Source organism: Podarcis liolepis (genome assembly GCF_965112155.1).
Source record: "Podarcis liolepis genome assembly, chromosome: 16".
NCBI lineage: Eukaryota > Metazoa > Chordata > Lepidosauria > Squamata > Lacertidae > Podarcis > Podarcis liolepis.
Window position 1 is genome coordinate 13218102 of NC_139567.1, and position 27993 is coordinate 13246094.

Consider the following 27993-nt stretch of genomic DNA (forward strand, 5'->3'; position numbering starts at 1 on the left):
TGCCCCTGCCTAGGACATCAGTTCTTACGTGTCTGGCCAGGACACACATGTGTCCCGCCACTGCAATGCTGGTGTTATGCACCGGGTGGGGAATGGGAAGTGCAGAGCTATGCCTCCTTCTCTCCAAAGAGCATTGGGTAAAGAGAAGGAGGCAGAGCAGGGTCACAACCCCCTCCTTGAATTTTTTTGGGGGGCTGAAGACCCCTTAGCCCCCACTGCCTGACACGCCAGGTTCTGCACATACAGATTTGGCACTTTCTTTTTATCTGGACATTAGAAGGGGGAAAAACAGGCAGCCATGTTAGTCCATACAGGAAACCCCTTCAAAACCTGAAGTCGGGCAACATCTTCATTAGGACAAAATGCGCACAAGCTTTAGCATCCTTCAGAACATCAGAATGCAGGTGGCAGAGGGGTAACTGGGGAAAATAGAAAAATAAGTCTGGATGTTGACATCTTGAGGTCTGGAGAGAAGTTCTGTGCCTTCAACTGGTGCGCAGAAAGTCCAAAAGTCAGCTCATGCAATTTTCCTCATCATGAAGATGAAACTTTTCCTCATCATGAAGATGAAACTTTGGAAAAAGCTGCCCCTGTTGAATTCCTGCCTCCTGTGCAGTTGGTAAAGTACAGAGCCCCATGATGTGCAGACCCAGCCACCCCTTGAGAAATGCCACCGGCCCTACTGGAAGTCTTTTTGCTTTCCTTGAGGTTTCTTCCAGAGGTTTCTCCTAAGCAGACGGTGCTGGGTCGACATTCCTGTCTTTCACTGCCTGCCCACACTTCCAGCTTTTGCAGCTTCTTCTTCAGGCTTCAAAATTTGGGTGGAGACTTTCAGTGGTTTGGGGTGGGGTTACTGAAGTTATTTCTTCTTCCCTTGGAATTCCTTAGACATCAGTCCAGGTTAACCCCAGATCTTTCTTTTGGAAAAATTCAATGGTAGTCCTAGGTTCTCTCAGTAATATAGGACACAGAACCCACTCATGTTGTTTAATACCTTCACCAGGGATAGGAAATCTGCAGTCCTCCAGATGGGGCAACAGGTTTTCCACCACAGCTTCAAGGTGAGTTTTGTCTGACCTTACTAGATGGATTTGCTTCAGGTTTTCCTCCACCTGCATCCTAGCCATTGTCCCATCTATTCCATTGCTTCCTGGAAGCTTGGCGGGACCCCCCCCCCAAAAAAAAAGTTTGAACAAACTTTCTCTAGAGGGAGACGGTGCTTAGGAGTGTTTGTGTCTCCAGTCTCAATCATCTCAAAAAGTGACCAGGTTGTCAGTAGGAGAGGGATTTGGCTGCACTGCATGGTAAAGGTAAAGGACCCCTGACTGTTAGGTTCAGTTGCAGATGACTCTGGGGTTGCGGCGCTCATATCGCTTAACTGGCCGAGGGAGCCGGCATTTGTCCACAGACAGCTATTAGGTCATGTGGCCAGCATGACTAAGCCACTTCTGGCGAACCAGAGCAGCACAAGGAAACGCCGTTTACCTTCCCGCCGAAGCAGTACCTATTTATCTACTTGCACTTTGATGTGCTTTAGAACTGCTAAGTTGGCAGGAGCAGGGACCGAGCAATGGGAGCTCACGGGTATTCGAACTGCCGATCATCTGATCGGCAAGCCCTAGGCTCTGTGGTTTAACTCACAGCGCTACCTGTGTCCCTGCACTGCATGGTAGACTAATGAAAATGCGATCCATTTGATGAGGATGGAATAAATGATCATGTAACTCAGAACTTGTAGGCAGAGCAGAATAAAACAGCTTCAGTCTATTTTCTTAACCGTAAAACATGGCAACACAAAGTATTTTTATGGTTTTCACTTTTAGCATAACTTTAGGAATGTTATGAATCCAAATATTAGAATACCTGATCTGGCTTTCTTTGCCTTGCTTCCAGGAGGCAGGAACTACGAGGTCAAGGAAGGGAGCAAAAACCTAGACTTTTTCAGACCCTGGCAGGTGTGCATTCCCTCGATGCCTCAATGCTAGAGGGAGCCAAAGCTTTTAACTCATAATTAGCAGGCCAAGCATAACTTTAAACAGCCGGGGCCAGGTGTGGCTAATGGCATCAGAATGTGAAACCAGGGGGGTTATCTACACTTGCACAGAACCAGTTCATGCCCCCATTGCGAATGTAATAGGTTGTTGAACTTGAGCTAATGGTGGACCCAAGAGCTTTATGGAATGATGAGTCAGGATACAGAATCAGTGATGACACAGAGAGGGATCTACGGTACATGTTGTTTTTTCCACCCAGCATGAACAAAATGCACAGGCAAGATGCACACGTAGATGTGAGAATCCTGACAGAAACAGAACCGAGAGCAGAAATTGCTGGCGTTCTCTTACTCATCCCATGTCCGCAATGGAATCAGTCCAGTGAATACAACTGGGGTTTGCTACAGTTGTTGTTCTCAGTCTGCAAATGATACTTATTTGATGTCTGTTCCTGCTTATGTGCTATATTTCCTTTGTTTACCAGTGAACAGCATAAAAAGGTAAGGTAAAGGATCCCTGACAGTTAAGTCCAGTTGCAAACGACTCTGGGGTTGCGGCTCTCATCTCGCTTTACAGGCCGAGTGAGCCAGCGTTTTTCCGCAAACAGTTTTTCCAGGTCATGTGGCCAGCATGACTAAGCCGCTTCTGGTGCAACGGAGCAGCGAAATCAGTGCAGCACAGGGAAACACTGTTTACCTTCCCACCAGAGCACTACCTATTTATCTACTTGCACTTTTAGCATGCTTTTGAGGTTGGCAGGAGCAGAGACCGAGCAATGGGAGCTCACCCTGTCGCTGGGATTTGAACCGCCGGCCTTCTGATCGGCAAGCCCAAGAGGCTCAGTGGTTTAGACTACAGCGCCACCTGCGTCCCTTAAATTAACAGCATAGAATAATGCAATTAATTACATAATTTAATTATGTGAAATTCCACACACCGTGTATCCAGAAGTGCCCTATGCAGACATACTGCAAAGGGCACACAAACAGCAATTGGATGAAAAGCAGTTAGATGGATGAAGATCTTTTGACTTCTATCTCTTCCTCATACAAGCATGTTTGTGTGCACACCACTTCCTTTTGCCCTGCCCTCTCCGTCAGAGGAGAATCATTGCCCCTCAGTCCATCTCTCCCTCACCATTCTACTACAATGAGCCTAGGCTCAGCCTGCTAACAGCTGGTTGGAATTGCAGCTCTGTAAAGGGAATAGAAACTACAGCTCCCAGAATTCTTTGGGGAAAACAACGTGCTTTCACATTTCTCTACATCACACCTAGTTTTGCTCTCAGGTTTTTTGTTGTTGTTGTTTTTTAAAAAAAACCTCTCTGCTTTGGTTGATGGGAGTTCCTCTGGTCTGATTGCTTCTTCTCCCCTTGGGGGCTTTTGTTCCACTTTTCTATTTTTATTTTTACTTTGGCAAGGAAAATGGAAACAGAAGTTGTTATGTACTGAGTTGAATAGAATCCAAATGCAGCAGTCTGATTGGTCCTAGAACAATGCAGCAGTATGTTTGGTCCGCAGGAGCCACCCAATCCAGCTCCAGGTGGAAGTGAATCCGCAACCTGATTGGCCTACAGAAGAATCCAGGAATTAGCCAATCACGTGCGGCCAATTGTGTAAATAATGTATATAAAGCAGATATTTTGGGGGAACATTCATTCCTCATGGCTATGAGCTGAATAAAGAGCATGAAATCCACACTCGACTCTGAGTATATTTCAGAAGTGTAACCTTAATGAAATCACTTGAGCAACCCACTTTTATCCCCAAAGTGAATTTAGCCCTTCGACAACAATGTTGGTCTGAGAATGAATTACACAGCTGAGGTGTGTGGTGAGGATGCAGTTATGGAAGCCTTCAAACAAACGTGAGAAAAACTGAACCCACCTCCTGGGTCTCGCTTCGCAACTTCGTTGAAGGCCTCATCATCCCACATCTGGGCCTTGGCAAGCAGAGAACAAATGATTTAATTTTTAAAAAGGTTGTTTTAAATGAGTGTGTGAATCAATTTCCCTATTTGGGGGTCAGCTTGTATTTCCGAGAACCTATTGTGCTTCCCCTTAGAGACACAAAACGATGTTTTCCATTTACTGCTCTCAATGGTTCCTGCTATCAGTGAAAAAAAGAGAAAGAAGAAAGGCAACAACAGCCAGGTCTCAAATGCTTTCCAAATTAAATACTTTCCAAATCAATCGGAGATGAGGAATAGCCCACAACAATGAGGTTAACAGCCTATGCTTGAAATCCACCCAAATGGATAACAGGCTGTGTTGTTCTTTCTCTCCTCATTGCAGGAGTCTGGAGTCTTTTCCTGGTGACATAGCATGGAATCCTCCAGTTTAACTCCTACATCCTTTGTTCGGTTGCTTTTAAGAGTGTTTGCTTCTCTCAGAGACTGTGGTGTGCTGGAGAGAGTGAGAACGCAGGGCAGGGCAGCTCCAGCACCTTTCAGAGCAGAAGCAATGACTTAATCTGCTGGAACCTCAGGGCAATTGAAAGGCCTTATTTGCTCTGGTAATCGGGTGAGGTGAGAATGAGGCTTTCAAGTTTGTTTGCAGCAGATAAGCATACAGAAAGTCAGAGAAGGGGGAATGGAATCAAACAGAGACAGGATACTTTTTTTTCATTTTCTTTGATGGCATTCCTACTTCATGCTCGCAGTTTAGATTTGTTTGCAAGATAGTTCGCATTTCCAATTTGAAGCTAAAGGTTGAATTTCAGCTGGCTGAAGGTCTTTTGTTAAACTTCAGTGTGTATTGAATCTATGCAGTCAGATTTGGGTATTTGATTGATTGATATTGGAATTGATATTATAATTCGTTATTGAGACAATGATGTGTACATTGGATTATTGTTATTGAAAACAAATAAAAATAGTTTTATATATATATATAAAAGAAGCATACACTACAAGTTCAGTCACACTTTCTCCCGAGAAACTATGCATAGGATTGTCATGATGTTGATTAATGTACGTATATGTGAGTTTTGTACAATAAACTACATTGTTTGTTTCAATTAATTTGCACAAGGGTGTATACTTTGCATGGCTATTGGGGACCCTACACTTCAAAATTTACCAGTACACCACAGCTCAGTGATCGTATTAATATCAGGTTCCACCCCACCCCCCTTTTGGGTGAAAGGGATGAAACTTTCAGATATATATATATATATATATATATATATATATATATATATTGGTTTCAGCCTTTCTGAAGGGGCTTTTATGGTTTGGCTACGTGAGCATTCTTTTGTACCGGTCTGTGTCTGAACTCTGACGAAATGTGGTTTTGATTCCACCTCGTTCCAATTTGGAACGAGTTATATACAGCAATACCCAATTTTTCTCCTGTCAAACAAGTCTGTTCTCCAGGCTATGAATCATATTTTCTGGCACTGATCCCTCAAGGTTCTTTTTTCAGAATTCATCACAAAGCACTGTCCTCTCGTTATAGGCCCCAATTTCCTTCCCCATTCCCCTTCTCCTATTATTCTATTAACTCCAAAAAGAATGCACGACACTCACTTTGTATGAATTTTATATGATAAAGGATCCCTTGATGCCTAAAGCCAGAACTGATCGACAACAGAAGGGAAGCATGAGCCCGTGAGTGATCCTGGGACCCTTCACTTAGATGCATAGTGTGTTGAGATCAACAAAAGGAGTAGGTCATACTGTCCAACATGCCGCAGAGGAAAATAAGAAGATGCTTATTTCATGTCCATGGTCCCGTGTTAGTCATGCAACTCGTGCAACAACAGCCCCCCCCAATGCATGTAATTGGGGGGTGCTGTCATAGGAACCAGGTGACTCACACAAGAGCATGCCCCCCCAATACAGGCATCTTTTGGGGCCACACTCTTGTGGGAGCAAAAATGGGGCATACCAGGATCCAATCAGAAGCTTCTGAAATTCTAGGATGTCTCACTCAAAGCGGGATGGTTGACAGGTATGGTTTGTTCTGACAAAACGAACGTAGCATTGGGGCACTAGCCAGAGATCCAAGTCCCTTTCCATGCCCCCCCCGAACACACACACACACACACACACACACACACACACACACTGGTTTTCTGGATTTTGCCAGAACCATTAAGCACTTCTTGAAAAACATCACATAACAGAATACTGCTTAATATTTATAACAATGACCGCTCCCCGCATTAAATGGGGGGCGCCCTTTGTGTGGACACGCACAGCCCCTGGACACGCGGCTCCATCAGCACAGGCTTGGTTTTGCCTTCCCCCAGGTGGGATACCTGGAGGTCTCCACCTACCTCAGTCCAATCCCGCCTGGGGGAAGCGTTGCCAAGGAGACCAGGCCAGGTAGGCGAGGGACTACCTGCCCACACAATAGAGGGAGGATCTTACCTGGGAATCCTCAGTTGGTTCCAGAGCTTCTCCCACCCTACCCACCCTCAGTTAAGTCTTATTTTGCAGGTTAACCTTTTCTTCATAGGTATGCGGGCGCTGCCATGTCAAGGTCGCTGTTGAAGGGCCGGAAAGGAATTTCCCTGCATTGGCAGGTTTTGCCTTTCCCGTAGCGAAACGTCACAACTTTGGCGGTATCAGGCCTTGGGCGGAATCCTTTACTCTACCTTCCTGAACGGGGGGGGGGGGGCGTGCAGCAGTGACCCACACCTCCTTCCTCTTTGCAGCGGCAATACCAGGGTTCCCTGTTAAAGGGGTTTCTGAGGGGAGGCTTTGACCGTACGCTGAGAGGTCATCATTGCTCTCCCCTGCAACGGCAGCGTAATGGGGGTGGCTATCTCTGCTTGAACATATGTTCTCCAGAGCCGGCCCATCCCCCCCCCCACTGGATAACCGTGATGTTGCCTAGATCCCCGGCTGGGGACTGGGGAGGGAGAATGTCCAATGCCTGAGCCAAGGTCTACCCACATCTGAAATATAATAAAGTTGTGGCCAATTTAATCCCATAGCACGTTGTTTTGAGTTGTTATTCCACATGGGGGGGGGTGCCCAGGGTTTGGGGGACTCCGCCTGTCCACGCAATAAGCTCTACAACCACCCTGTATTGTAAACTGTTATTATTATCCTCGAACACAGATGGTAGTGGCTCGATGTTGAGGGTTCCTTGCTGAAGGCCATCCATTGAGCTAATGGCTTAACAGGAAACAAAGACCCTGTTGCTTCCCCCCAAACTGACCTGACTCCAAGCAGTACACATTAGACAATTTTAGACTCCGGACTTGATAGACTTACCAGGGAGTTGGGCTGCTTTTTAAATGGTAGTGTGTATTATTGCACTTACCTCAAAATGTGGCAAGCCAGCCCTGCTGCTGCATTTGTGGGTCTTTCTGTTCATTCTGCTGAGTGGGGTCCTGGATGTCTGCCCCAAAGTTCTGTTCTGATAGCACTGTAGGTTTTATTTCACTCCTTCCCACTGTGATATCCTAAGGTGATGTGGATCAATTTCCCCTTTACCAAGGTAGAAAAGTTCCTTGGTAACAGCGTTTGACTGTAAAACCACTCTGGAAATTGTGGCTCCATGGAGGAATAGGGGCCTCCTAACAACTCCCAGAGGGACGCAGGTGGCGCTGTGGGTTAAACCACAGAGCCTAGGACTTGCCGATCAGAAGGTCGGTGGTTCGAATCCCCGCAATGGGGTGAGCTCCCGTTGCTCGGTCCCTGCTCCTGCCAACCTAGCAGTTCGAAAGCATGTCAAAGTGCAAGTAGATAAATAGGTACCGCTCCAGTGGGAAGGTAAATGGTGTTTCCGTGTGCTGCTCTGGTTCGCCAGAGGCGGCTTAGTCATGCTGGCCACATGACACAGAAGCTGTACGCCGGCTCCCTCGGCCAATAAAGCGAGATAAGCGCTGCAACCCCAGAGTCAGTCACGACTGGACCTAATGGTCAGGGGCCCCTTTACCTTTTTTAACAACTCCCGGTACATTTAACAACAGTTCTCAGGATTCATTGGAGGAAACCATGAATGTTTAAAATGGTATGACACCACTTGAAATGTATAGCACAATTGGGGCCCTAGTGGGATCATGGTTTTGTTTAACCCCCTTGGGCCACAGCAAAAGCTGACAGAACCATAGCTGTCAACTTTTCCCTTTTCTTGCGGGGAATCCTATTTGGAATAAGGGAGTTTCCCTTAAAAAAAGGAAAACGTTGACAGCTATGTACAGAACAGACCCTCCAAGTGCTCCTATTTTCCACGGACACTCCTGGATTTAGAGAAGCTGTCCTGGTTTCTCATTTGATCCCAGAATGCCCTGCTTTTTCTTAGGATGCCCCTATTTTCACTGGAGAAATGCTGGAGGGCATGGAGTTATGCCAGCCCTGAGCCAAGGAGATAAGTAACTATACAACCTTGAGAGGACCTCTGAAGGCAGCCCTGTATAGGGATTTTAAAAAATGTTTCATGGGTGGATGTGAGGGATCGTGCTGAGGAGGGCTGCACTGAGGAAGAACGGTGGGAGCCACCCCCTCCTCCTGAGCTTGATCCTGAATCTTCCCAGGAGCAGGAGGACAGTATAGATTTGCACAGTGGTTTACAGAGGGGCCTAGAAGGCAGAAGCTGGGAAATACTGGATGGGGAACAGCTAGCAGAAGAAACACCAAAAGAGAGAGAGTTAACAGATTCACAGTCTCTGGATGGTATCCACCCCCCTTCCCCGAAGTCACGGAGAATTCAGAAAGTGTAGGAACAGAAAGCACAGAGGGTACAAGCTCAGATTACAAGACGTAGAAGTGACGTAGACTAATAGGGACGGAGGGGGGAGTGACCTTAATTAGGAGCACTGCCATTCTGGTTAGATGCTTTCTTTTGACCTTCACTGTGTTTATCAAGGAAATAAACTGGTAAGAATTCCCTTTCATTTGATCTACTCATTTATGGTCATGGGGGAGGAAGCCAATTCCCCAGAGCCTTACAGTGGTGTATAAATAATAAAGTTGTTGTTGTTGTTGTTGTTAAATAGGACGTCCCTATTTTCATCAAATAAATGTTGGAGGGTATGATAGAACCGAGATGAGGAACCTAAGGCCCTCCTGATATAGTTGTACCACAACATCCATCAGCACTGACCAAGAGCTATGGTGGCTGGGGCTGATGGGAGATGGAGTCCACCAACATCTAAAGCACCAAAGGTTCCCCATCCCAGTCCTAGAAGAAAGGCCTGCTTTGCTTGAAACAAGAGGGGAAAGAAGAAAAGATAATTATCTCAGAGAACACACACTCTCTCTCTCTCTTTGGTTTCAAAGAGACAGAACTAAGGCTGCTTGACATTCTGATTATCCTCCAGCTCCCCTCACCCTCAGTTAGTCTCCTGACCTCTGTAATTTAGATCAAAGTGATTTAGATCCAAGCCATCTTTGGGACAGTCACTCAGGGCTCTCAGGGGCCTTGTTGATGGATAAATGAAGCTAAATAAAGGTAAATAGCCCCAAACCGATGAGACATGGCACAGGCATTGGGTCTGGAGAAGGAATTTCCCCTGAAGTCCAGGGAGAGGCTGAGATGAAATAACAGAGGGCCTGAATTTGCTTTCTCCTTTTCCTAGATGCTCAAAAGGAAAGAGTCTCGCTGTTGACTAAGGACCGCTGAAGTTGGCGGAGCCTTTCCTCATGGGCTTGCCTGCCACAGGAGAGCCATCTCATTGCAGATGGCTCTGGGGGTGGTTGTAAACTCACTTCCAGGAACTGGCTAGGCCTCACCTTTGTCTCAGGAGAACCATCTATGGAGACCAGAACTCACTGATAACAAAATCTTACTACAGGTGGTGGTACATGTTCCCCGATAAACCAGGGCATTACATTTATGTCCCAGATACCTTGATGTATGTCTACCTTATCGGTTGCATCGCATAGATTTGCTTTTGTTAGAGCCAGATTTAATGTGTTCCCCTCAAATGTGCGGAACAATAGATTTTCTAACGGTAAAACCTCTGTTTTATGCGCATGTGACAACAAATCAATAGAATCCCTTTATCATATCTTGTTTAATTGTCCTTTATATATTGTTCCCCAATCAAGGATTCTGAGTTCAATCATTTTGGAAACTGTTGCTAAACCACCTGAATTACATCTAGCCTATCTACTCCAGGACATTGACTCTTATAGAACATTACAGGTTGCAAGATTCCTGAATTCTGTTCTTTCATATAAAAGACTTCATGGAATGCTGCATGACTATTAAAATCTAGTAAACTCTATTCACCATCTTTATATTCAAGGCCACAATATGGTACATATTCCCCCACTATCCCATGACAATATGTATTTGTATGCATGCTGTAACCCTTGTATGTGCATTTTTCTTACACATTATTTAACTGGAGAATTGCATTGCAAAATTCAGAGAAGTGCAGTGTAGCGTTTGCCTCCTAGGTGGGACATAAGGAAAGGGTTAAAATGAGTGTGATGTGATTGTCCAATGGAAACTGATAGGATGAGTTAGAGTGAGAGTGGGTGTTGTGTGGAAGTCAGTTGAGAGTTGGGAGCTGGAGAAGGAAGAGCGAGGAATAGTCTGTGGGTTGGTCGAGTTATGAGAGAGTGAGAGGAATTGTTAGGTGGAGTCAGATAGTTAGTTGGGATAATCAGTTTGAAGTTGTTAGGAACGAATAGTTCAGTAAAGTATCTAAGATTAAGAAACTGCCAAGAATAATTAACTGAAACCATAAGCTTGTTCATGCCTATAACATAAACTTGATTATTTGTTAATGTTAACAACTGACTGGACTCCGTGTGTACCCGTGAGAAACGGGTTGGTGGCAGCGAAGAAAGCAATCACAGTGGTGGCACAGGGTCAATAGACCGTCAAACGTCCGGGGGCCCTGTGTGATCGCCACATGCAGATATTATAGAATTATAGAGTTGAAATGGGCCACAAGGGCCACCTACTTCAACCCCCTGCAAGGCAGGAATCTTTTGCTCAATGTCGGGCTCAAACGCATGACCCTGACGTTAAGAGTCTCATGCTCTGCCACCTGAGCATACCTAAGGTGGGATGGCTGTAATTTGGTTCGCACATTGTTCCAGAAACTGCTATTAGATAAGTTTGCCTTTAAATGTGAACTGCACCTGATTTCTCCCCAAGCCCTAGCAGCCACAACGACTAAATTCACACTACATTTTGTTCACTACAGAGGAGTTAACAAGAAAGGGCTGGAGCCTTCAGCTTTTCAGTACCCAAGCCAATCTTTTACTCCTGAGCTGAATGTTTCTTTGACAAGAAACAAGCTTACAAATTTGGTTGCTATGGGAGCAGAGGGCTGCCAGGTGCGCTTTCTCTCTGTCAAGAAGCTGGGCTCCATGCTTGCCCTCCAAAAGTGGACAGGGTCTCCCAGTACACACACACACACACACACACACACACACTTCAAAATTCTCTTTCCAGTTCCTCCTTGCAATGGGCTCCATTGTGGGCGTGCCATTTTGGAAGGGCATGTAACAGGCCTCCGTGGGGAAAAACGGAGAAAGAGGGAGGTGTTGAGAATGTTCCCCCTTTCCCCCCAAACAACCTCAGATTTTGCCAAATGTAATTTCATCCATTGCAAAAGAAACATCTCAAGTCCTGTTTGGGAGTTACTGCAGACTGGAAGTTCTGAGTGTGAGGAGCGGCATGGTATGAGGGTTGTGGGTTTGTTTGTTTTTAAGCTATGCCTCCATTGCTAGTGCAATCCATGAATTCAGTAGTGACTGTTTGCAGCACAGAACGCTCCTGTAGCGGTGGATGCTTTTGATGTAGAACCTGGAAAAATCAGGGTTCTCCATCCTGCCAAGGAGCCTACAAAGATAGATGCAGGCTCCCCACTGGAGACACTCACCCTTGAACTTGCAGAGGGTGGAAGGAATGTTCCTGCCCTCTCCTTGACACACGCATGTGAATTTTTCCAGTTTGCAGTAATGGCTGAATAAGACTTCATTTGAAGACAAAAAGCAGATTATAAATGAGCCAACCAAGATAGGAAGGAGCAAGGAGCACACACCTGCATATCATTTATCACAATAAATGCCACAAACCAAGCTTTGAGTTACCTACTTGCTAGCTTGCCCCTCCTTCATTAAGGGATCTCGTCTTCCCGCTACATTTCTCTGGTATTGAAATAGAGATACCTCCACCCAGAAAGGGATATTGCTGGCCAGTGGAGAAACACCGAGTTGTATCCAGCTAACTTGTACACAAATGAGACCCATTGGAATTAGTGGATCTAAGTTGGCCATGCCTATTAATTTCTGTTTCTGTTTGCTAAACTATTTTGAGGATGGGAATCTAAGATTTTAGGATTGCTTGTAAGTATCTCAAAAATCCAGCTGTCTTCTCCTCTGAATATTTTAATTTTGCACTGCTAATCTGCGAGGCAGCTTTCCCCTGAGAAGAGACTCAAAACTGTTATGTTTTGCTTTTCTTCAGTTTATAAATGGGTGTGTGTGAAGGGGAGTATGATCTAAGCACATAAAATCGTGACTGATTTGGGAAAGAGGATGTGGAAATTATTGATGCACATAGTAAAATAATACGAAGACAACTCCTGATGATATTAACACAGGGGTAGCCAAAGATGTTGCCTCCAGATTTTGCTCAACAACAACTCCCATCTTTCTTCGCTGTTGCCTGTATTGACGTGGGGCCAATGAACATTGTAACCCACAACATCTGGAGGGTACCACAACGGCTCACCCTGCCTTAAAATAGGCCAAGTTCAAAAATGATCGAAAGGATATTTTCCCCAGGTTAATCTCTTATTCAAGTTATTAATGTTGGAGAGGATGTCGACAGCTAAGTTCATATTTCCATATGTGGCGGGCATGCAAATCAGTACTATCCTTTTGGAAAATGGTAGTCAAAAAAGGTTTTTCGATGATGGGACAGGTGATACAAGCTGATCCAATGGCTACATGAATTTACTGTGTAAGGACCTGCTAATCTTTTTCATGTTTGCTGCTAGAAATATTGGAATATTGGAACGCAGCTACAAACTTAACTCTAGGCGTATGGTGGGAGGGGCTGTGGTACACAGCATCTTAGAGTACGAAGGAACACAAAGATCAAAGATAATTTTGAAACTGTTCGGTATATGTTTATCCTTGGCAGATGTCGATAAGTGCATCAGCTATAGGGTGGCACTATTTGCACTATTGGCAATAAAGATAAGGGCAACTTTTCTTAACAGTGCAAGTGCCAAACTGTAGGGATGCTGACTATAAGGAACGTTCCTAAATTTTGGACATTGTAGATTAGTCTTGGTCTGCTGCAATGTCTTTGGTTTTGTAGCTGTGTGATTTGTGCTCATACTGTATTGTGATGGCCATTGGCTATAAACAATAAAAATTATGGAAGATACATGTTTATTCATTACACTGGAAAGGACACTGTTGTCTCCTCACCACCCAGCTACCCACGGCTCACTCTGGGTTATCATCAGAAGTATTTTCAGAAACTTCCAAAGTTGCCCAGGGAGTCACCATAATCCCCAGCAACCCTTAACAAGATACAGTGCCAAGAATTCTTTGAGGGAGAGAACATGCTTTGAATGTGCTTTAAAGGGATAGCGATTATGCAGCCTAAGTTTCTGAATTCTGTCTTTCAGGATTATGCAAGTTGAAGTAAGAAATTTAAAAAAGCAAAGGCTCTAACTAATGATCTTCTCCCCCCCCCCCCAAAAAAAAATCAACTTCAATGTCACAATTACATGAGATGAGAAAGCAATAATAAAGCATCATTTCGAAACTCCCTAACAGTTTAGATATGGGAACATGCTACAAGGCTCATCCTTTCTCTGGGTAGGGAGGGCAGATAGCCTTTCTGGTATCAGAGTTGGCTCACCAGCAATCACATTCTTTTAAAAAAAAGATCTCCCATCTATCCTGGGTGGGCCACAGAAACCCAAGGCATTTGTCTTTGTGGTTTCACAACATCCTGAGCTGCCAAAAAGCTGTCCTTGAATTCGATTGCTCAGAGGTCAGAATGCCCCATTCCACCTGGAGATAATGGCATGCTCTGTTTGAAGAACTTGAGATCTTTTAAGCAAAATGTTTTGGTTTAGGCAGCGTTAGAATCTCACCAATTTTTCATGGCCCCACCTATAGTTTTATGAGCTGGCAATTCAAAGTGACCAAAAGACCTGCTTTTCAGGCTATGGCTCTTATTGCATACGATTCCTTTGCATATGCAACTGTACACATAATGAGGTACAACACTCATCTTGAAACTGTATGGGCTCTTGTGTGCTTATTATAGTGGGAGTGAATCCACAAGAACGCTGCTTGCAGGATTTATTTTTGAACCAGAGTTACATACTCCAAAGCCAAAGTCTGCCACCTGCTGACCAGCAAGCCGAGTGCCAAACTGTTTTGATTCCCTATATACAGTATGCAGACTCCTCCATCTTTCCTCTAATCAAGCCTGAAGTTGGATAATGACTAGAAAACCACACGAAAGCGATACAAATAATATTTACCGTTGTGGTCTGATGCCATAAATGTTGAGTTTTTACAAGCTTCTCCTTTTGCACAGGAGGTCATAAAAATCGCATGGGTTTTAAGTCAGAAAAACATGTGATAGGAATTTTGAGCACTATATAATGTTCATGTTCAAAGCTGCAGAGAGGAGATACTCAGTTTATTGCAAACAATAAAGGGGTGGTCAGATTCTGGGCAGGGTAAAGATGCTGCTCTCCATCACTGTTTTGCCCCTAGAAGTTAGTAATCACACCCTAGAAGTTAATTGGGTGCCATCCCCACCCCATTGATCAAAAACATACATGCAGGTTTTCAAAACGTTGCTGTGGTTTGTTAAATTGTTATGTGTTAGTTGTGTGCGGTATGAATCCGGTTCATCCACAAGACCACACTCAAGAGGCTTCTCAAATCCAGATGGCATTGGAAGATACTGAGCATATGGAACAAGCTTCAGGCCTAGGTTTGAGGTAGAAATATCCTTGGTCACCTAAGGGGATGATTTGTGAAAGCGAATAAATGACACAGCATAACTCCATTAGTTCCCCTAGACCTGGTGGCTTTCAGTACCATTGACCACAGTGTCCTTCTGGGGCATCTGTCTGGGTTAGGTTTAAGGGGTAGGATAGTGTGATGTGCCCCCTTATTCCTGGAGGAATGATCCCAGAAAGTGTTGCAATTATTCATTTATTTGTGTTATTAAAAAGTTATTAGCCAGCTAGAAAGCTAGCTAGGTTTGAAGTGATTTTCATAAGCACTGTTTCATTTGTTATAGGAATTCAGAGGTCTCAAATATAGAATTAATGTTGATAATTGCACAGGGTAAACACACATACTTAAGTATATACAGTGGTGCTCCGCAAGACGAATGCCTCGCAAGACGAAAAACTCGCTAGACGAAAGGGTTTTTCGGTTCTGCGTTGCTTCGCTAGACGAATTTCCCTATGGGTTTGCTTCACAAGACGAAAACGTCTTGCGCTTTTTTCTTAAAACCGCTTGAAGAGGCGCAGTTGCGACGGACCGTGTTTCGCAAGACGAAAAACATCGCAAGACGAAAAGACTCGCGGAACGAATTATTTTTGTCTTACGAGGCACCACTGTAAACCAGATGTTTAAAATAGTACAGGAGAGCAATCCAAAAGTCATATTGGCTCTCCTAAAGACTCTAAATATTTCCTCTGCCTCCTTAATCCCCCTTTGCCTTAGAACAAGTAGGCAGATAGCAATCAGGGGGAGTTTCTGAAGGGATTCCTTCCCTATATCTATGAACCTCCTTTGTATTAATTGTCATTGTTTGCCCAGGTGCTCTGTGTTGACGGATGTCTGATGAGCATCCTGGTTGTCTTATCAAATACTAATTGTTATGTAGTGTAGTTTCACCCTGGGCCAACAGGGGGATACTGTATATAGTTTTCACTCAGGTCTGTAGATAGTTTTCACTCAGGTCCGCGGCAGTTATTTTAGGCGGGAACTCTGGGCTGTTGTGGTTACAATGTTGACAGCCGGCTGCCTATAAATACAGGCCGGCTGAGCTGTTCGCAGTCAGTTCTATTCCAGCTTACCATAATAAAGAGCTACTTGAAGAAATCGCTGTGCCGGCTGCTATGTCAACCCACGACTTAACACTGGCGACGAGGATGGGATGGATGGACATCAGAGCACAGCCAGATGCGGCCAGCCTCTGAACTGAGCTGAATCACTGAGCTGAATCACAGAGCGAAATCACTGAGCGAAATCACTGGGCAGAACCAATTCAGAGCTGACTGTTCTGGCTAGAGCACTGTGTTCCATCCATCACCCTTCACGCCGGCATCGGAATCATGGCTTCACTTGTGCCTCTACCGCCGTTTGCGCCAGCCTCTGAATCATGGGACTCCTACCTCGCTCGGTTCGACTGCTACCTCCAAGCCAACGAGCTGACAGCAGTATCAAAGGATCGGAAGCGGGGCCTATTCCTCAGCCTCTGTGGGCCTGAGGTGTTTGAGACGGCCCGAGCGTTGGTTGCGCCTGAAGCAGTCCAGGCAACACCATGGGACACGATCCAAGAGAAGCTCCGCAACCACTACGCACCAAAGCCGTCCAAGATTGCTGCCCACCATGCGTTCTACCACCGGAACCAGGCAGAGGGGGAGTCAATCAACAACTACACCACCGCCCTGCGACAGGCTGCAATGCACTGTGAGTTCCGAGACTTAGACGATGCCCTGATGGATCGAATCGTCTGCGGGGTCCGGGACATCCATCTGCAACGGCGCCTCCTAGCCAAGCCAGACCTCACGCTACGGAAAGCCATTGAGGAGGCTGTGGCCTCAGAAGCTGCTGAATGCTCCGCCCAGGAGATCCGCAAGTCCAGCAGCCCGCGTCTTGCTAGGGAGCCAGTTCCGGTGCATCATGAAGAGGCCAGCAGTGAGGAGGCATCCTCCAGTGAAGACGATGACGTGCACCAGACAAAGCGGGAGCGCAGGAAGTTCCAACAGAAGTCCAAGGGCCAACCGGAATATGCTGGCTGCGGAGGCAACCATTCCCGTGCCAAGTGTCGATTCAGAGACGCCATCTGTAGGAAGTGTTCCAGAAGGGGCCACATCGCTAAGGTCTGCCGATCGGCTCCGTCTGACACCCCCCCTTCATCGATTCGCAAGTCCAAGTCTTCACTCCAGTCTGCCAAGGAAAGTTGTTTCGCTCTCACCAACTGCCGCTGCCCGTCTGGAACCACGATTGGCCAAACCGACTCGCCTACGCGACGCAAGCTGAACGTCACGGTGCTCATTGAAGGAGCTCCATGTGACATGGAGATCGACACCGGGTCTGCCCTGTCCATCGTGTCATGGAGCACCATCAAAAGACTGGTACCCAGAGTGTCCAAAAGGCAACTCGACTCTCACCGCGTACACCTGAGAGACTACCAGGGAAACGACATTCCCGTGGTAGGCGTTGGCCGGTTCCGGATCGCCTTCAAGGATTTTTCGGGCCTGCTCCGGTTGGTGGTGGTCGAAGGTCAGCGGCCAAGCCTCCTAGGGCTAGACTGGTTTGATGCCCTCGGCCTGGAAGTCACCGGCATCAACTGCATCTCTAACGCAGAGACTGAGGGTCTGGTCAAAGACTTTGCCGAGGTTTTTGACGGCACCTTGGGCCAATATACAGGTACGCCCATCTCCTTTAGCCTTGATCCACAAGTCGCCTCCATCAAGCTAAAGCCACGCCGGGTTCCCTTTGCTCTCAAGGATAAGGTGGATGAACAACTGGACAAACTGATCGCCCAAGGAGTTTTGGAGCCGGTTGACCACGCAAAGTGGGAAACCCCCATCGTCACGCCTGTCAAGCCAGATGGGTCGGTGAGAATCTGCGCTGACTACAAGTGCACGATCAACAAGGCACTTCAGCAGCACGCTTATCCGGTTCCTGTTGTCCAACACCTGCTGCATTCCCTGGGTGAGGGTAAGGTCTTCGCTAAGCTGGACCTTGCCCAAGCCTATCAACAACTGCCAGTCGATGATGCCACTGCTGAAGCCCAGACGATCGTCACCCACCGGGGGGCATTCCGTTGCCGCCGGTTGCAGTTCAGGGTGAGTGTGGCTCCTGGCATCTTCCAAAGCCTTATGGAGCGTCTCCTGCAAGGGCTTCCGGGCGTGGTACCATATTTTGATGACGTCTTGGTGTCTGCAGACTCACACCAGCAGCTGTTCGAGCGCCTCCGTGCCGTGCTGACCAGGTTCCAGGAGGCTGGGCTCAAGGTAAAGAGGGAGAAGTGCCAGATCGCCGTTCCACAGGTAGAGTTCCTGGGCTATCTTATTGATGCCTCCGGTCTTCATCCAACCACATCCAAGATCCGTGCTATCCAGCAGGCCCCCACCCCAAAGAACAAAACGGAGTTGCAGGCATTCCTGGGGCTGCTGAACTTTTATAACATGTTCCTGCCCCACAAAGCCACAGTGGCTGAGCCTCTTCACCGACTCCTTAGCACTAAGACGCCTTGGGCCTGGGGTCATCGGGAGACGGCGGCCTTCAATGCGGTCAAGGCTCTCCTTTCTTCAGACAGTGTGCTGGTACAGTACAGTGAATCCAGGCCGCTGGTCCTTGCCTGCGACGCCTCACCTTTTGGCATCGGTGCTGTCCTTAGTCACCGTTTTCCAGATGGAAGAGAAGCACCGCTCACCTACTTTTCCAGGACACTATCTCCGACGGAACGGAATTACAGCCAGCTCGACAAGGAGGCATTGGCACTTGTGGCTGGAGTGAAGAGGTTCCATGAATACCTCTATGGCAGGACTTTTGACCTCATCACTGACCACAAGCCACTCCTGGGCCTCCTCGCCGGTGATCGTCCAACTCCTCCGGTCCTCTCACCACGCATGCTGCGATGGACTGTTTTCCTGGCTGCCTACCACTACCGGCTCATCCATCGCCCGGGGAAATCGATGGGCCATGCCGACGCCCTCAGCCGTTGCCCTCTTCCAGCATTTGTGGAAGACCCGGCTCCAGCTTCATCGCTCCTTCTGATTGAGGATCTTCCGGCAGCGCCTGTATCGGCTGCCACTGTGCCCTCCGCATCTGCCCAGGATCGCACCATCAGCCGGGTGCTCAACTGGGTGTGGAGGGGGTGGCCACAAGGGCCTTTTGCATCGGAGTTCCAGCCCTTCACAACCAGACAACATGAACTCTCAGCTCATCGTGGCTGCCTGCTGTGGGGAGACCGCGTCGTGATTCCCCAGGGACTCCGTCAGCGCGTCCTGGAGGCTCTGCACGTTGGCCACCCGGGAATTGTCAAAATGAAGGCGTTGGCTCGGTGTTACGTCTGGTGGCCTAATATGGACGATGCCATCACTGCCTGGGTGTCCGCCTGTCAAGCGTGCCAGGAGTCGAGGCCTGCACCACCGGCAGCTAAGGGACACACCTGGGAGACGCCAAAGACACCCTGGTCGAGGGTGCACATCGATCTGGCTGGCCCCTTTCACGGCCGGACCTTTATGGTAGTGGTGGACGCCTATTCCAAATGGCTGGAGGTCGCCCTGATGCCCTCCACCACTACCGAAGCTGTCATCCGGGTGCTGCGAGGCCTGTTTGCAACACATGGGTGTCCTGATGTCCTTGTCTCTGACAACGGACCGCAGTTCACGTCAGGCACGTTTGAGCGGTATCTTTTGGGACTGGGCATCCGCCATGCCCTAACGGCACCCTTTCATCCATCCAGCAACGGGCAAGCGGAAAGAATGGTGCGCTCGACAAAAGAGGCACTGGCGCGCCTGGACCGGGGAGACTGGCATGAGCGGGTCGCCGAATACTTGTTCGTGCAACACATCACCCCTCATGCGGCCACAGGGAGGAGTCCTGCTGAACTGCTTATGGGCCGCCGCCTCAGGTCACCGCTCGACCGGCTACACCCAGACTTTGCCGTGGCTGAACCCCCAGGCTGTGCCAACGCACCACGGTCATTTGTCCCAGGAAACCAGGTCTTTGCCCGGAACTATGTGGGGGACATCCCTTGGGTGCCAGCCACAGTAGTGGGAGTCACTGGACCTCGCTCGTACCAGGTGGCACTCGAAGACGGACGCTTGTGGCGACGGCACATAGACCAGCTTAGGCGCAGGGTTGGGGACTTGGACACTACCGAGGTGCCCCCAACTGCGCTTGCGGCTCCAGAAGAGACACGTACAGATGGCGAGGCCCCACCTACACCTCCCTCGCAAACTGCCAGCGTGGAGCCGAACCAAGCCGTTTCAGAACAGACTCAGACCACTCCACTTGCGGAGGCTCCACCCACAGCAGCGGATCCAGGGGAGTTGGTTCCAACGCCACCTAGGGTCGCACCACAGCCTCAGCGAGAACTGTGTGGCCCTCCGGACTTGGCTACCAGTCCCCGGCGGTCTGGCAGAGTTTCCAAGCGCCCAACTTATTTAAAGGACTATGTTGTTGGACAGGTATCACTGTTGGTCTAAGTATGGGAAATGTAACCGATATGCTTTTGTGCTTAATTGAACCATTACGCGTAGTGCTGTATATAAGGAAACCATTACGATTGTAACTAACACCTTATCTCGGTGGGGAGGGGTGTTATGTAGTGTAGTTTCACCCTGGGCCAACAGGGGGATACTGTATATAGTTTTCACTCAGGTCTGTGGATAGTTTTCACTCAGGTCCGCGGCAGTTATTTTAGGCGGGAACTCTGGGCTGTTGTGGTTACAATGTTGACAGCCGGCTGCCTATAAATACAGGCCGGCTGAGCTGTTCGCAGTCAGTTCTATTCCAGCTTACCATAATAAAGAGCTACTTGAAGAAATCGCTGTGCCGGCTGCTATGTCAACCCACGACTTAACACTAATGTTGTGTGTAAACTGTGTCTGGAATGATGTAAAACTTGCTAAAACCTGAGGAATATCACACCTTGGCCTTCCTGAGCCACAGTAACCTCACCTTATGTGTGATATAATTTCTGACTGTTTGTAGAAGGGGTGTCCTCCTTCCCCACGCTGAAATGCAAACCCTTCAAAGAGATCTTTCTTCTTGGTTCTGGGTCTCTCTTGCCTCCTTGCTAGGAGGGAGGGAACTCTGTTGCTTTCATGGCATCCTGCCTCCATCCAATCATCTTTCACTGATCATGGACTTAGGGGACTCAGTCCCTTGGGGAGTTGGGAGCAAAAGCCAACCACCCCTATTTTTCTATATCACATTGAAGTTGTAATGATTTTTAGAACCATTGAGAGGACATTAAAAAAAAAAAATCTCTCTCCTTCCACTTCCCCATCTTCACATCTCATCCCTTTTTGCTCCTCTCACTGACTCTCTAGCTGGGTACCCAGAGCTTCAAGTTCCATCCTCCCCAACATTCCAGTCTCCTTAGTAACGCTTTGCTCTGCACACTGTCTTGACCTCTCCCTTCCTTCACTCCATCCGGATGCATCTTCCAGGTAGGCACAGCATTATTTTGTTTGGTTGTTAAAGCACTGAAAACATTGAAATGCTATTAATGGATTTTAACCTCCAGCTAGCGAAGCTATCACTTGGCTTTAATGGGTTAAAAGGGAATTCTGGTGAGTATCCTACACTGGGGGGATAAGTGGTATCTAAATTTTGATAGATGAAATAACTAAGAAGCTTGCATTGGCTGCCCATATATTACCGGGCCATGTTTAAAGTTCTTATATTAATTTACAAGGCCTCTTTCTCCTCTGTAGCTTTATAACTCATCTCTTCTGCAGCCATGAACACACCAACAAACTCTCCCAAATCTTCTCATCTCCACTGTAACAACTGTCTCAAACTCTGCACACTCACTCCCTCGAACCCCTTCCTAAAACATGGAGAGGCACGTTTTAAAGCATTGAACAGAAAGCATCACAATACCTTGCATGGATTTTAACTTCCAGCTGGTGGAGCTATTGCTTTACTTAACTCTGCCATAAGGAATGTTAAAGAGTGAAACTTCTGGTGCGAGTATCCAGCAACGATACAGTGGTACCTCCGGTTGTGGATGGGATCCGTTCTGGAGGACTGGATGGATCCTGGATTTCTGCAACCTGAGGACTGCTTCTACACATGTGAGCATGGTGAAACCCGGTCCAATACCTCTGGGTTTGCCGCTTTCGTAATGTGAAGTTTATGTAACCAGAGGCCAGCGTGGTGTAGTGGTTAAGAGCGGTGGACTCGTAATCTGGGGAACCGGGTTCGCTTCCCCGCTCCTCCACATGCAGCTGCTGGGTGACCTTGGGCTAGTCACACTTCTTTGAAGTCTCTCAGCCCCACTCACCTCACAGAGTGTTTGTTGTGGGGTTGGAAGGGAAAGGAGAATGTTAGCCGCTTTGAGACTCCTTAAAGGGAGTGAAAGGCGGGATATCAAATCCAAACTCTTCTTCTTCTTCTTCTTCTACTACTACTACTACTGTAGTTGAGAAACAGCAGGGGGAATATACAGGTAGGTAGCCTCAAGCTCCTTAGAGGAAGGGGGGAATGCAAATGGGGAGGTTATTGGAGCCCTGTGAGGGCAGTCATATCCTCACATTTTGGCACCTGAGGCAGATCAGAAATTAGGGCTGGATCTAGACACGCCAAAGAAGTGTTTCAGTTAAACGCACTGTAAACTTTGTATGAGAAACCAAGGTTGGCAAAAACGGGACACCACAACGCCATCTGGTGTCACCATGGTAGAATACATAAACAATGCATATAAAGTGCTTTTTCTTTCCCAGTGTAGCTGAGTCCTAGGACCTCTCTGAGAATTGTAGTTTGTTAAGGGGGCTTAAGAGAACAATCAGTCACCCCGCTACCCCATTTCATTTAGCGAACCTCAAAAGAAGTGCTATTGGGATAAAAGTGTTGGAGATAACACCCCCCTCTGCAACCTATTTTCAACCATCTAATTCAGAATACTTCTGCACTATACTGTTATAGGAATTCTAATTACAGATAGGTAGCCATGTTGGTCTGCCATAGTCAAAATAAAAAAATTCCTTCCAGTAGCACCTTAAAGACCAACTAAGTTAGTTTAGGAATTCTAAGGTCATTATATATATAGTGGTACCTCGGGTTAAGAACTTAATTCGTTCCGGAGATCTGTTCTTAACCTGAAACTGTTTTTAACCTGAAGCACCACTTTAGCTAATGGGGCCTTCTGCTGCCGCCACGCCGCTGCTGCTTGATTTCTGTTCTCATCCTGAAACAAAGTTCTTAACCCGAGGTACTATTTCTGGGTTAGTGGAGTCTGAAACCTGAAGCGTCTGTAACCTGAAGCATATGTAACCCGAGGTACAACTGTATTCATAAATGTACAAGGCAAACCCATACATAAGTATATAAACCATGTGTCTGAAATAGTACAGGAGAACAATCCTGAAACTGTTTTGACTCTCCCAAATGGAGCTCAAATATTTCTCTGCAAGGAGGAAGGAAATAGGAAAAGCTTTCCAATCGTCTTTGGACTGTAGGGGCTTACACCTCCCTGTAAATACAGTCTGGCAAGTATCTGTTAAGCTGAGCACGCTATCAGTATGCGTAAGAGATTCAGGAACTAAGTACCGGTATTTACCATCTCAAAGGAATGGCCAGGCCACCGAGAAAAAGCAATCAGATAAGGCATTATCAGGTATCCTGGCAGACAGGAGAGAAGCAACATACTCAAATTTCTGCTGGGGACCACCTCTTTCTGTGATGTATGTATGGTGTGTGTGTTTTTTTTTGGGGGGGGGGGTCTTGTGCTACAGGGGAGGCAATTCCAAAAGTCTATAGAAGAGCTTGCACACCAGAGTTCTGGGTTTCTCTCCTCCCTGCCTGCCTGGGGCGAGTGGGGGACCCTGTTGCAACAGGCTTACTAGCTGCTTTGCTTCTCAATATTCTCTAGTTGGCCTCTGTTATTTTCCCCTACCGATAGAGAACCTACATAAGGACTCTGTATAGAGGCTGTATAGAGGCTCTTGGATGCCCCATAAGGGAAAAAGGAGCAGGTTTTTCTTATAACAAATCATATATGCATATATACACATACGTTTCCCCATTTGTCTTTCCTTTGCATATTCCTCCCTCTGCATTCTCCCCTCTCCCCCCCCCTTTTTCTTTCTTTCTGTGGGGTCCTCTATCTTGGCTATTTTATTATTATCAGTTTCGTTTCATTGCACCTTTTTCTATTGGTTTCCTCTCTCTCTCTCTCTCTCTCTCTCTCTCTCTCTCTCTGTGTGTGTGTGTGTGTTGGATTGAATTATGCTAGTGTCATTTCTAATGGATGGGGTAGGGTGGTTGAGTATGTGGTCACAGCTGAGGAAATGTGTCGTTCTTCTTCTCGTTTGCTTTCAGCCTTTCATTGTTTGGGCAGGCACCCCCCTCTTGAAAAAGAGCAACGATGAGACAGCCCTAAAATGTATGAAATAGATGACAATACAAAGGGTTTATTTTATGCTTTAAAATAAATTTGGGGCAGTAGAAGAGCGAGAAACAAACAAATGCCTCACTTCATAAAAAGACCCAACTCCACTCCAAGAGGAGAAAAGGACGGCGGGTTGAAAGGAGAGAGGAAGGATTGCAAGATTTGGGTCTTTTTAGTTTGGGGGGGGGAATGTGAGCAAAGGGGCACATGATAATGATGTATGCAAGTGAGGAAAGTGATCAGGGAGAAGTTTGTATCCCTCTCTCATAATACAGTGGTACCTGGGGTTACATACACTTCAGGTTACAGACTCCACTAACCCAGAAATAGTACCTCGGGTTAAGAATTTGCTTCAGGATGAGAACAGAAATCACGCAGCAGGGGCCCAGCAGCAGTGGGAGGCCCCATTAGCTAAAGTGGTGCTTCAGGTTAAGAACAGTTTCAGGTTAAGAACGGACCTGCGGAACGAATTAAGTTCTTAACCCGAGGTACCACTGTACTCAAACTTGGGGCCATCCAATGAAGTCAAATATTGGAAGTTCCAAGAGAGACCCCCAAAATAAAATAAAAAATCATCTTCACACAACACTTATGGAATCCACTCCCACAAGTAGTATTGATGGGCACCAACCTGGATGACTTTCAGCTTCGGGTTTTACACATTTATAAAGGGTGGCAATGAGCTATGATGGCTGAGTTCCATTTCTACCACCAGAGGCAGCAGGAGAGAGCTTTTACGTTCAGCTCCTCCTTTTGGGCTTCCCATAGGCACCTGGTCAGTCACTGTGAGAACAAGATGCTGGACTATCATGGTTTTTTGGGCTCAGCCAGCAGGGCTCATCTAGTTTACATTTCCCCCTCTCTGGCTGGCTTTGGGATTCTCTGTTCCTCTGATATTTGTCTCTGCAGCTTCCTCGTGTGCCCTGAAGGAAAGGGAAAGAAGATGTACAAAATTCTGGCACTGAGCTACGTAGTCGCAGTCTACCTAGCAAGCAGTCGTAAGTTATTATTATTACCATACCTTTCTGTGTATAAAATGCCCCTGTGTATAAGGTGCCTTCTATTTTGGGAGACTCCAATGACCCAGAGTTGTTGAGCTTTTTTGGGGGGGGGGTGCAGTAAACCACTAACCCAATACAGTGGTAAGTACTTAATTCATTCCAGAGGTCTGTTCTTAACCTGAAGCTGTTCTTAACCTGAAGCACCACTTTAGCTAATGGGGCCTCCTGCTGCAGTGTAGAAAAATACCTGTCTTTAATGATGTACAGTGGTACCTCGGGTTAAGAACTTAATTCGTTCCGGAGGTCTGTTCTTAACCTGAAACTGTTCTTAACCTGAAGCACCACTTTAGCTAATGGAGCCTCCCGCTACCGCCGGAGCACAATTTCTGTTCTCATCCTGAAGCAAAGTTCTTAACCCAAGGCACTATTTCTGGGTTAGTGGAGTCTGTAACCTGAAGCATATGTAACCTGAAGCGTATGTAACCCAAGGTACCACTGTAGTTGAAATCGCTGACAATCGCTCACGTCTGCAACAAGCGCAAACAGCAGCAGGAAATAGCAAGCACAATTGCCACAGCTGCAGCCAATCCACAGCAGCCCTTTGAAGAAGCAACCATTCACACACACACTTAACGCACCATCAGCCAATACAAAGCAAGCCTGGCCACAGCCACCAATCACACACAAAAAATCGCCAATGACAACCTGCAGCTCACAGCAGCAACCAATCACCCGTCACCCCTACCCACTACCCGTGTATAAGACACTCCCAGTTTTTAAACCTTATTTTATAGTATAAAACCCTCGTCTTATACACTGAAAAATACAGTAGTCCAAGTGAGGCATAGTTGCAACAAGCGCTGCAATCCCATGTGGACTTATTTCAGAGTGAATCCCAAAGAGTTCAGGGAGACTTTGTAAACACCCAGGCGACAGAGCTGGGATTGTTTCTTGAATATCCTCACGTTACGGTTACCATATGTCCGCCTTTCCCAGACACGTCCTCTTTTTCAGGATTAACATTTCCGACTGGGTGGATTTTTAAAATTTGGCAAAATGTCGCAGGGTTTTTGGTTGGGTTGCTTTGTTTTGTTTTGTTTACAGTAACCCAAGAATTTTTTTCTGGTGCATTAGACCAAGTTTATCCAACTCAATAGATTGCAGCCATTCAACAAATGATTTTCCCCCCTCCACAGAAGTACCTCGTGGTTATAGCCCTCTCATATGTCTTACCTGTGCCGACGTACAGCCAGATGGTAAATGTGCAAATAAATCAGGCAGTTGTATCACCAAAAAGAACGAGCTCTGCTACAACCGGATGGTCAGCTGGAGTGAGTAATAATGGGAAGGGATGGTGGGAAACTATGTATTTTCTTGGGAGAAAGGGGTAACCCAAGGGGCAGTGTTTGGGGTTGCTCTGAGATTTTTGTGGGCACCAGAGAGCCAGCTCAAGGGTGCCCTTGAGCCTACAGGCACTACACTGGTGACCTCTCATCTAAATCCGACATCATTCATACTTGGGATACTTAGGGCTATAGCCAACTAACTTCTACTCAAGAATAAACTCACTGAAATTTAAAAGCCCCTTCCTTTCAATAGATTTACTCTGAGTATGGCTAACATTGAATGCAATCCTATGGCTGCAATCCTAAGACTGGCAGGTGGACAGATGGACTGGATGTGGTTGAACTGCCAGTCCAATGTCCTGGAGGGCTTTAGCCCAGAGGAATGGTTTGGTTTTTCAATCAATCCTTTATTCGACCGATAGTCAGAAATAAAACACAATAATTATAAACTATAACATCATAGGGGTACATAAATAAGGTATGGTTTGGTTTTTTAAAAAAAGGTCACAGGCACATGTAGATTTCTTTTTAGAAAAAAATAAAAATTACATTGTGTTTGTTATTTCCTTTGATGTTCACAGACCCTCCAAGTGTCCCTATTTTCCAGGGATAGTCCCGGATTTACAAAAACCATCCCTGTTTCTGATTTGATCCCGGAATGTCCCACTTTTCCTTAGGACATCCCTATTTTCATGGGTGAAATCTTGGAGGGTGTGGAGTTATGCGATCCCTGAATCAAGGAGATAAGTAACTATACAGCCTTTAGAAGACATCTGCAGGCAGCCCTGAATAGCTTTATTATGCTATTGGAAGCCACCCAGAATGGCTGGGGCAAACTAGTCAGATGTGCAGGGTATAAATTAAAAAAGTTGTTGTTGTTGTTGAACAGGGCATCCCTATTTTTATCAGAGAAATCTTGGAGGGTGTGTGTTCAGGTCAGGGAGTGTTTGAGATATTTCCTGCAGAACGTTACTGGCCCTTGAAGCTCATTCTTTGCTCATTCTTTCTCAACTCATCATCACAGATTATGAAGTTCTGTTCGTGGACAGGGGCTGCACTTCCAAATGTAGACGACTACAAGAAAACTCAAACTATAGGAACTTTACCTTCTGCTGTGGCAGCACCCCTAAGTGCAACGATGTGAACATCTGGGATGATTCCAAGTACAGCTAATAGAAGCTGGAGCGGTAAGCTGCCCATCCCTAATTCAGAACTTCTGTATATATGGAGAACGTGAACTCTTTGTCCAATAAACTCATCTTTGAGCAGACTCAAGAGTGTTTGATCTCCCTAAACATGTTTATTTGCAAATAGTGCTGTGAGAGTCTGGCAATTTTGGTCCCTCCTCATTTCCCAGCTGTGACTGTATTTCC

At 46.6% G+C, this 27993-nt stretch overlaps 1 protein-coding gene across 1 annotated transcript; it reads left to right on the top strand.

Annotated features, from left to right (window-relative positions):
- Positions 1-63: 63 nt before the first annotated feature.
- On the top strand, positions 64-27890 carry ACRV1 (acrosomal vesicle protein 1). The gene is made up of 7 exons (XM_083480764.1): positions 64-137; positions 1004-1061; positions 2254-2375; positions 21209-21328; positions 25183-25271; positions 26471-26605; positions 27645-27890. Exons 2-7 carry the CDS (start codon positions 1029-1031, stop codon positions 27791-27793), a joined length of 648 nt encoding a protein of 215 aa, XP_083336890.1. The 5' UTR covers positions 64-137; positions 1004-1028; the 3' UTR covers positions 27794-27890.
- The last annotated feature ends 103 nt before the right edge of the window (positions 27891-27993 follow it).

Excerpts from the sequence above, each read along its gene's own strand:
- ACRV1 (XM_083480764.1), top strand. The coding sequence starts at position 1,029 with ATGGGGCAACAGGTTTTCCACCACAGCTTCAAG. Across the intron at positions 21,329-25,182 it reads CATCCGGATGCATCTTCCAG|CTTCCTCGTGTGCCCTGAAG; the intron begins GTAGGCACAGCA and ends TTGTCTCTGCAG. Across the intron at positions 26,606-27,644 it reads CAACCGGATGGTCAGCTGGA|ATTATGAAGTTCTGTTCGTG; the intron begins GTGAGTAATAAT and ends TCATCATCACAG.